The 10,625-nt window shown below is 40.3% G+C and overlaps 1 protein-coding gene across 2 annotated transcripts; it reads left to right on the forward strand.

The window, feature by feature from the left end:
* Positions 1-221: 221 nt before the first annotated feature.
* On the forward strand, positions 222-10,566 carry hsf1 (heat shock transcription factor 1). 2 transcript variants are annotated; one of them, XM_029166795.3, is made up of 15 exons: positions 222-615; positions 5,258-5,366; positions 5,482-5,618; positions 5,715-5,839; positions 5,915-5,990; positions 6,689-6,750; positions 7,045-7,123; positions 7,206-7,324; positions 7,401-7,552; positions 7,649-7,790; positions 7,912-7,983; positions 8,323-8,428; positions 8,505-8,558; positions 8,680-8,731; positions 9,075-10,566. In XM_029166795.3, exons 1-15 carry the CDS (start codon positions 499-501, stop codon positions 9,251-9,253), a joined length of 1,581 nt encoding a protein of 526 aa, XP_029022628.1. In that variant the 5' UTR covers positions 222-498; the 3' UTR covers positions 9,254-10,566. The 2 variants fall into 2 exon arrangements, with proteins under 2 accessions (XP_029022628.1, XP_029022629.1); XM_029166796.3 differs by lacking the exon at positions 7,912-7,983 and having other exon boundaries at positions 223-615.
* The last annotated feature ends 59 nt before the right edge of the window (positions 10,567-10,625 follow it).

A 10,625-nucleotide genomic window follows, 5' to 3' on the forward strand; every position in this document is an offset into this window, starting at 1 on the left:
GAAAAGATATTCTGCAACTTCTTTCAATATCCCAGTCTTGATCTTGATTATTGTCTGTGGATCTACATATTATCTTTTTATTTTGTGTGTATCATTGCTGAGGAAAATGTGAATTTTCCACATAAAGTTTGCATAAAGTATCTATCTATCGTTGTATGTATTTTTATTATCTTAAGTATCTAAAACAGCCCCAATCGTCGACGTTACGTTTGCAAACACGTCATCATGAAGCGACAGTCACCTCGATACGCAGTTGTTACTTCAGACGTTGTGTTGTATTTTTCTTCTGCGAGCTTTGACTGCAAATACGCTTTAATAACTTTTGTGTAGACTGACACATTTTAAGATCGGAACCGAGTGCTGTGTGTCTCCGTTCGATTCGCAGTTTAGCTCCGTTTCGCGAGTTATTTGGTAGTTTGTCGATCTTTTATCAGCGTCTGGTGCTAGCTGTTAGCATCGGAGCACCTATTAGCCGCAGTGCTTGAGTTTGTTTCTGTCATGGAGTATCCAGGAGGAGGGGCGGCGCTGAACGCAGGGAACGTCCCGGCCTTCCTCACAAAACTTTGGACCCTAGTGGAGGATCCGGACACCGACCCGCTCATCTGCTGGAGCCCGGTAAACGCTTATGTTATTTTAGAAGAAAGCTCAAGGTTAGCAGAGGGTGCTTCAACGGGTTAGTCTGTGAGCTAACACGTTAACAGCTAATAAGATCAACAAACTGCTGCGGCGGATTACAGTAATCTACAGCCCACAGCCTAATGTTAAAGACAGCCCACGTGGTCGTCAATAACAAAGAGCCGTTTATGGGTGATACTTTTGTTTCAGTGTTTCATTTTCACGTCGGGCGGTTCTTGGGTTTATGTGGCGTGTTAAAATGTAAGCGGTGACAACACACTGTCATTTTTACACTGCATCGTTGTCGTTATGACGGCAATTGTTTCCTGCATAAACAGGAGCATACGTTTAACCAACAGCCACATGTTTTAATGAGAATCCGTATTATTAGGCAGCTAAGACTGAATGTTAGTATTATCTTCCACATGCAACTTCACCTCAAACACTGTTAAAGACCGAGCCAGTCAGCAAGAAAGCCACAAGTCAATCCCAATCATCATCAAGTTTTTTTTATAATTTAAGTTTTTTTTTAATTTATTACAAAAATTTCAGGAATGATCATAAAAGTCAAAGTAACAAAGCAACCAACTGCACAAAGGAAACTTAAAGGTCCTTGATCATTAGCTTTTCACTCTAGAATATTTGACTTCAATGTCTCAATAAGGTGTCTGTAAGTTTTGATTCCATAAAACCCTGTAGATCCTCCACAATGCCCCTGTCAATGTGTGGTTTTCAGTCACACTAGGGCGAGTGCAATTTGCGGCATCGGCAGCTGCCGTTAGATGCACATACCACCACCGCATACCACCGCAGATGCCACGGCATCTAAGGAACATGCCACTGGTCTACAGCATATGCCAAGGCATCTAAGGCACATTCTAATGTATCTATGGCACATGCCACGGCATCTACCCTACCCGCTGTGACACGTACGGGAAATCTTGCAGGAAGATAAGAAAACCTTTAATAGTCCCGCAGTGGGGAAATTTCTTTTCACAACAGCAGCACAGATAATCTGTTACAGAACAGTTTGTGTTGGCACAGTACAAAGCAGTACAGTACGGTTGGAGTGAGTACGAGGTCATTGTAGGGTTATTGCACAGTAATGGGTATAAGATTTGTACCGGTAACAATATACATGAAGATTTGTACCGGTAACAATATACATGAAGAAATTACTTTACTTTAATGGTGTATTAAGACCGCGTTTTACAATTACTCGGACACTGGGTCCATGCCGTAAACCTTTTGGTTTAATATACGTTGTCATCTTAGTTATCACTATTACATTGTGTAGATGTAAGTTACCATAACGCTATTAAGTAGTTAAGTTCCATTTGTGTTTTGAATATTTTGAAGTTACTTTAAGAAGCCCCATGGTCAAAACGAAACTTAAGGAATCATTTTGTGGCATAGGCGTAAGGATTATGCTTATGTTTATATAAGTGTATAAGATAATAGTTTTGAGCAACATTGGTTGCTCCCTGAAAATCATTGATTCCCTTTGTAACAACAGACATTGTTGTTATAGCCATAAAGACTTTTATTGTGAAGGACTGTTAGGCTTCCGGTAGAGGAACGCAATGTGTTAGGCTAAGTATGTAGCCAGCTGTGCAATAAACGTGACTGGCTTGAGTATGGTTTTAACAGTTAGTGTCAAAATGGCACAACAGAACACCCTCTACCGGCATGCATAATAATAATATTAATATTAATAAAATACAGGTTCAGTTTATACCAACAGAGTTGTACTATTTATTAAATATTAAACCATAAAAAATATGTTATAGAGGTGGCATTGGTGATATACAGTCATATTTTTATGCAGCCCATGACAATACCCTGTACTGTATGACATGTTCCATGTTCCATTAGAGGAGCTTTATTTCAATATGCAGTTATCTGTGTCAAGGTCAATTAAAGTAGCTATAGGGTGAATAGTCCTACATTTCTACATTAAATTAATTTAATTATATATCCTTAATAATATCTTAATTCTTTTAATAAGGGTTGCTTACGTTTTAAGTTAGTGGTTGCAATTGTCTTCCTGGATGTTCATCTTTGTCATCAGTCATCATATTTTCTGTACGTTAAGGTAGTCTACACACAAACAATATTATTATTATCCATAATACTAGCTAACATAATAAAAAGTAAAACAAATTGTTATTTACAGTACGAGAAAATACTCCTATCTTGATCTTGACACAACTCATGTTGTGACTCACAATAAATTACACCCCTTAAACTCATACTAAACTCACTTCCAAAAAGGGAACTGCTGCTAATGAGTGTAGGTTTACCATTGTGCATTCCTTTCATTACTGTTACGTTTAAACACTGTCATTTGCACTGTCAATAACACGGTGTCAGAAAAACACATTTGTTCAGCCCGTGTATTTTACAAATCCTACTGTATTTTGAATGAGAATAAAAGGCTATTTCATCTACTCTTAGAACAGTCTGACAATCCTATTACCGTTGGTACAACTACACTCCAACTTATACTCTTAAGAATAACCACAGCTGAACTGTTGCCATTCTAAAAGCTAAATGTTAATAATGTCAGGTGGGCTGGCTGATGATTGGTTTATTTTATTCCATTCAATTCTAATACTTAATGGTGTGAAAATAAATATAAATATGTATAGTGGTACTGTAGCAGTACAATGTAAGCATAAAATATATATGATTAATGATGACCCAATTAAAATTCAATATATACAAGATAAAAAAGTTTTATTTTAAAACCGTTTGAAGTGAAAGTGAAATAAACAGAGGTTTGGAATAGATACAATACTCCTGCTAGCTTAGTTGATTTACTGATCAGAAGCTGCAACATTGTCCCACAGGACTCATGTGTCATGTACAGATGGAGGTCATATAAGTTAGAATATCATCAAAAAGTTGATTTATTTCACTAATTCCATCCAAAAAGTGAAACTTGTATATTATAATCATTCTTTACACACAGACTGATATATTTAAAATGTTACTTGTTGTAATTGTGATGATTACAACTGAAAAACAAATAAAAAACCCAAATTCAGTATCTCAGAAAACCCTGCAGAGGACTGTGAAACAAAAGCCATTCAAAAATGTTGGTGGAGATTCACCAAGAGTGGACTGCAGCTGAAGTCAGTGCTTCAAGAACCACTATGCACAGATGTATGCAAGACATGCATTTCAGCTGTCGCATTCTTTGTGTCAAGCCACCCTGGAACAACAGTGTCAGAAGCGTCTCACCTGGGCTAAAGAAAAAAAGGACTGGACTGCTGCTGAGTGCTCCAAAGTTATGTTCTTGGATTAATTTCCTTTGGAAGTCAGGGTCAGGAACAGGACCTGCAGGACAGGAAACTGAAATGATTCGTTCAGGACTTACTCAACTGAGCGTCCTTACTCAATTAGTCCTTCTTTTGTCACGTGACAGCCGAGCTGTGCAGGCTCTGTAGCATGCAGCAAGCGCTCCAGTTAGTTCCTGATTTGTTCCTACGGATCCTTATGGAACATGCATTCTTTTGTCACGTGACAGCTGAGGCTCAGGGCTGTGTGGACTGATAAACAAGGAAATGAACGATGTCTGATTTCTGACATTTATTTATTTGTCACCTAACACCCGACATACATTATTTCTTCCTGAAATCATAATTAATTAGTGGTCTTTGATTCTTGGAGATGTGTGTAGTTTTATTGTGTATATAATGTAGTGTGGTGTACAGTAAATCAATACTTTCGACCATTATATCAACATGTTGATTTTGTGGTCCTTTATACTCTGCCACAATAATAATAATAATAATAATAATAATAATAATATTAATGCCCTGGTGCCTTTCTGTGTGGAGTTTGCACGTTCTTCCCGTGTTTGCGTGGGTTCTCTCCGGGTTCTCCGGCTTCCTCCCACAGTCCAAAGACGTGCATTAGGTTGATTGGACTCTCTCCATTGCCCGTGGGTGTGAGTATGTGTGTGCATGGTTGTCTGTCTCTGTGTTGCCCTGCGATGGACTGGTGACCCGTCCAGGGTGTACCCTGCCTCTCGCCCATAGCCAGCTGGGTTAGGCTCCAGCACCCCCGTGACCCCGCATATGGGAATAAGCGGCTTGGAAAATGGATGGATAGATAATAATAATAATGTTGCATTTTGGACAAGATAAAAGCACCATGTAAAGCTCGGGTTGCACGGTTTAGTTCATTGTTCTCGTTCATGGTTCACAGCTCAGGCTCTGTGGCGAGCACCAAGTACTACAGTTCTTGTTCATATGAAATGTTAATTCGTTCACTTGTCACGTGACAGCCGAGCCACGCAGGCTCTGTAGCGAGCAGGAAGCGCTCCAATTCGTTTCTGATTCGTTTCTACAGATCTTTACAGATCATTCGTTCGTTCTTTCACCATGTGAAAGCAGGAGGAAGTCTGCACTCTAATTCTGTTTTTTTAGCTCTCTCTGCCCCAACTTCTACTGATTACCCTGACCAGGTGTGTTCAGTCAATGACAAGCTTGGAAAGCCAACTGACACACCTGATCAAGGTAATCAACAGAGATAGCTGGAAAACCAGCAGGAACAGCGGTCCTCGATGGAACTGGTTTGAGACCCATGCATTAGTCAGTTTGGTGATTTGTTGTTTGTTATTGATTGTGGTTAGAGTGGAACCAGCTTCCATGTGTTTGATCAAGGTCGGTTCTCCAAAGAGGTTCTTCCAAAGTTCTTCAAACACAACAACATGGCCAGCTTTATCAGGCAGCTCAACATGTGTGAGTATGAGCATAGTCCTACTTAAATGTCATATTTTAAACAAGATTAGAACTACTCCAATTCTGCTGCCAGCTGGTGTCCAGTCTGCTGTTTTCTGAATGAAATTCTACACAGATGGATTCCGGAAGGTGGTCCACATTGAGCAGGGTGGTTTGGTGAAACCAGAACGAGATGACACAGAGTTCCAGCATCCATTTTTCATCAGAGCACAAGAACACCTGCTGGAGAACATCAAACGCAAAGTCAACAATGTACTAGAATGTTATACCTCAGAACACCTCAGAACCTTATAAAGTGTCTGTGACTGGTCTCCATGATAATAGCTTCTTCGTGTCTGGCTGGCTCAGGTGTCCTCAGTGCGCCAGGAAGATGTTAAAATCTCTGCAGATGAAGTCCACAAGATCCTAAATGACGTTCAGGTGATGAAGGGGAAACAGGACACGATAGACTCTAGGATCATCACAATGAAACAGTAAGACCAAAACCACAACCAGACCCTCTGTAGTCCAGAAGACAGAATATCTCCTTATTGGTTTGTGTTTTTTAGTGAGAACGAGGCTCTGTGGAGAGAAGTGGCCAGTCTGAGACAGAAACATGTTCAGCAGCAGAAAGTAGTCAATAAGGTAAAAACACCTCACTCACTCACTCACTCACTCACTCACTCACTCACTCACTCACTCACTCACTCACTCACTCAGTCCACATTTGGTTGTTTAAATGCTTCTCCAGAGATAGTTCTAACATTAAATAAGGGGTTGTGTACTCTGACCTCAACAAAATCTATTTACTTTTACAGGATTTAAAAATAGATCTAGCGCATAATGCCAGAATAGAGGAGAGGATACAATTTCCCTTAAGGGGATCAATAAAGTATCTATGTAATCTAATATACATATTAAAAAAATACAATCTAATAACATCACACATACACACAGTCAGTTTGGTGATATTGTTGTTTGTTGTTGATATTTTGAATGAGAAGCTTTTGTATTAACACCATCTCCAAACATAATGCACTCACCCACTGTGACCTTAATAAGTTTAGAAGTTTAGCTTCAACTTTAACAGTGAGCAATTATAACCTTGTAAAAATCAAATTAATTGCAGAGGTTCTGTATTAAATGGAATTAGACTGTACATGTGTCCAGTAAGTGTATTCCATAAAGGCATATGCAGCCTGTTATCTTATCCATTTCCTCTTAAGTCAATCCCAGCTGTGATTGTATGTGAGAGTATGTGAGTCAGTGAGTGCTAACCCCTACTTTACTGCCCCTAGCTTAACTTGTACCCGAGTAATTAAAATCTCTGTCTCTCACTACAGCTCATCCAGTTTTTGGTATCACTTGTCCAAACCAACAGGATTCTGGGGGTCAAGAGGAAGATGCAAGTTTACTTCTAATACTACATACTTTATTACCAGCATCCCTAATACTATTACAAATATTGCAACCTGCTTTTACTGCAAAAAAACGCTTGGTTTATTGCTAGTATTACAAAAGACTGATTAATAGATGCGCTAGTGTTACACACTTGATTTCGAATAGGACAGATAATAAACAGAAACAACATTTTTAAGTAAGGTTTGCATATCTGCCTTTTTAGCTGACTTTTTCAATATAAACTGGTTGTCCCAATCTGTGTATAGACTGATTGTAGCTGTTGTCATCATGTCTGCAGTCCTCTGATGCTGAACGACTCTAGCTCAGCCCACTCCGTCCCTAAATATAGTCGACCCTTCCCGTTGGAACACTTGCAGGTAACTGAACCTGTATGTTACAGACCAAGGCAGCTACTACACATTTGTCCTGTACAGCAACTCCAACCTTCTGTCTCCTAAGGCTGCTGCGAGCCGCTTCTCTAGCGATGCTCCTGTCACCTCTGGGCCAATTATCTCTGACGTCACAGAGGTGGCCACACCAGCCGAGGTTGAAGTAGCCAGTGCCTGGACGGCTGCAGAGTGAGAACCAGTTGTAATATGTCTCCTGTATGCAGCAATGGAAAACAGGCATTAATGATGTTTTATCTTCCTGCAGAGATGACCATTCAGCAAACATCAAAGAAGAACCACCCAGTCCTGAGGTGGAGATGTGTGAATCTACCCCCGTGGACACACCCCTCTCGCCCACCACATTCATTAACTCTATTCTACAAGATGAGACACAGCCAAACATCAGTACCAGCACAGGTGAACACCTCCACCAGCCAACAGAAGAATGGCAGGTACACTTCTCCACCGCCATTCTACAGAAGCTACCAGTCTCACCTGTCTTTGTCTTTTTAGCCAGTCCTACTGTTGTAATGTGCCCTGTCTCCACTGGACCCCACCCACAAGTCCTAACCAACTACTCGCCTGTCTCAGTTTCCACCACCAACAATGCCACCACACCTCAGCAGAAGTGTCAGACCATTGCCTGTATTGACAGGTAAATCTCTTGCATCTGCTTCAGTCTTGATCTGAACACCTGTCTACTAACAGTCCCATTTATTGTCATGTCAAAGTATATAAGAACGGGTGTGTCATTAAAACCCCTGTGCTTCCTTCAGACCCCGCCCCCCTCCCTCTGCAGGTGGACCCTCACTTGATGTTTGGCGCTTCATATCAACACAAGCTGACAAGTGAATCACTGCATCTATAAATCCTAATTTTAAAATAACTAATGATAAAGTGGTGATATGTATTATCCTAAATGTCAGTGATTCATGATGTGGATTTATTCTACACTCAAAGTCGTCTCAGTACATTCTCCTATGTGTGAATAGCTTTTGATTGTAACAGTTTGGGTCTGCAGGTACCTACCTGCAGGTCTAGTTTACTGGGCTCAGAGAAAGAAAGTGATAAACTAACAGCTGTCGGTTTGTTGGCAAGAAGAAAAATATGGATATATGCCACCCCGCTGAGTGACCACACATCATGTCTGTCTGTTTTTAACTGTTTCTGTCCTATTTCTCTCTCAGGTCTGAACTGTCGGATCACGTTGAGAGCATTGACAGCAGTCTAGAAAACCTGCAGACCATACTGAACACTCAAACCTTCACCTTTGATGCCTTGCCGCTGGTTGAGGTCAGTGAATTGAAAACATGTAGACAACACACATGAAAGATGAGCAGAACATATATCACGTAAACCCTGTGTTCAGTTTTTCAGTTCCTCTGGTCCTTCCGGAGACTTTGATCTTGACAGTTTAGACACTGTGAGTTTAACCAGAATTTCCTCGTGTGCTGTTTCGACTGGCTTAGAATTAAAAATCACCTTATAAATGTGTTAATAATGCAGTCTCTCCTGTTTCACTCTGACTTCCTGTTTCCTGTCAGTTGCTGTCTGAAGAAGCTCCTAAAGGTAGTGATGAAAGCACCAACAACACAGGTATGTACCAGGTCACACCTAATGCTTAGAACTTCTTTGTTATAATATTTAAGTTGGACTTGGTACCTACTGAACCAAGACATACTTTGATCACCTTTTAAAGTCCAACAGGCACCATTAGTTTCTTGACTTAACTCACTGAGTTCAGTGCAGGTGAAGACAAGGTTATTTATTACATGTGTAATTACATGACATGAAACAAACCATTGCCTTTCACAGTGAAACCTATTAAGAATTATTGAGTTATAATGTAGATTGTTCCACATCCTACTGTCTGACCTGTGAGGCAGAACCCTCCTCTTTGCTGTTATGGTCAACCTGTGTTGCTCTCTTATTGGTCCAGGGAAGCAGCTGGTGCAGTACACGCCTGTCTTGTCCGAGCCACTCGGGTTGGAGGGAGGAGGGGCTGACTTGCCATCATTGCTGGAATTGGAGGCGGAGCCTTTCTTTAGCTCTGACCTGTCCACAGATGACCCGGCTGCTGACCTGTTGAGCCATGCTCACTTAGACACTGACCTCTGACATCATCAGTAACAATAGAAATGACAGTGAATAAAGCAATAGATCGATAGGTCAAAGGTGGTGTTTTTTTTATTGATATCTACCCATTTATCTACCTGTGGTTTATTCTGTGCTTTTTCTTTTAGCTTTTGGTTTGCTTGACTCATTCTGTTAAACCGTCTCATCTGCACCTGCTGTCCGTACCTGGACAGGAGAGCTGTTCTCTGGGTTCTACATGTTAAAGTCAGCGTTTATGGTTGTTTGTTTTTCATTAGTAAAACATGAAGATAAGGAAGTGAATGCTTTTGAAAAAGCTTATCAGAAATGTTTGGTATAGGTCTAGTTTTGAACCACCTCAGCGCAAGTATCTTGGAGATAACACCAGGGAGAGGCTGGATCAGTTTTAGTTTTGATGGAGCCTTTACCAGTATGCGTTCTGTTCACCAAACTCAAAACACAGACTGAAAACGTGCGTCCTTAGTGATTGTTGCTCACTGGGTTACGGTTCAGTGAAGCTTTAATTGATTCTGATCCAAGTCAGAGAACCAGCTAGAACTGTTGGCGATCTTAACAGTAAGGCCCATTCTGTACAGCAGAGTCCTCAGGGTTTTGGTGTCAAGTGAAGTTTCGATTGATTATTTGCAACATGGTTTGTCTCTGTAAGCTTTTAAATAAAGCTTTTTATGACTTGATGGTCAAAGACTTGATGCATTTATATTTCAGCTAAATTGCGTGAAGCCAGTTTTGTGTTGCTGTTCCTATTTTTCCTTTAACACGAGAATAAAACAAAGATGAAAACACTTTGATGCCTCTCAGTCCTAAGTCATATGGGATCACGTTGTTATGGAGTCATGCAACGACAGTGGGTGAGAATCAGGAGATGGACTCAGGTGAAGTGTTTTAGTAGCTGTAATTTGGGTGGTTGAGTGGTTCTGTTCTGACAACAGGCTTCATCTGGTGTTTTCCCTTCACATTAGGGTTCAATCAGTGATAAACAGATTAGGCTGTGAAGATGCTCATTTACTGGTTTTGTTGTTAATTCCAGATGAAAACAGTTTGTGTAGTTTTGTGGTTGTTAACATTAAGACTAACAAAATAAAATTACATCCTTAAAGTTTGACGTTTGGACTCTTGACCTGTCAATAATTGTTTCTTACCTGTGAACCTGCTGCAACAGGAAGCAGAAAAGCTTCAGTCATTAATGCATTTGCTTTTGATACTAAATGACATTGGCGTAAATCTTGTGTATAATTACTGTGAGAATGAAATGATGGAATGAAATGTGGAAAACTACTAAAAGATTTTCCAAACATCAATAAAATGTTTAAAACTCACAGCAGTGTGAAAACAGTTATTTAATAATAACATGTTATCTTCAGATGTGATGACGAAC

This window comes from Betta splendens, chromosome 11 (assembly GCF_900634795.4).
Source record: "Betta splendens chromosome 11, fBetSpl5.4, whole genome shotgun sequence".
Lineage (NCBI taxonomy): Eukaryota > Metazoa > Chordata > Actinopteri > Anabantiformes > Osphronemidae > Betta > Betta splendens.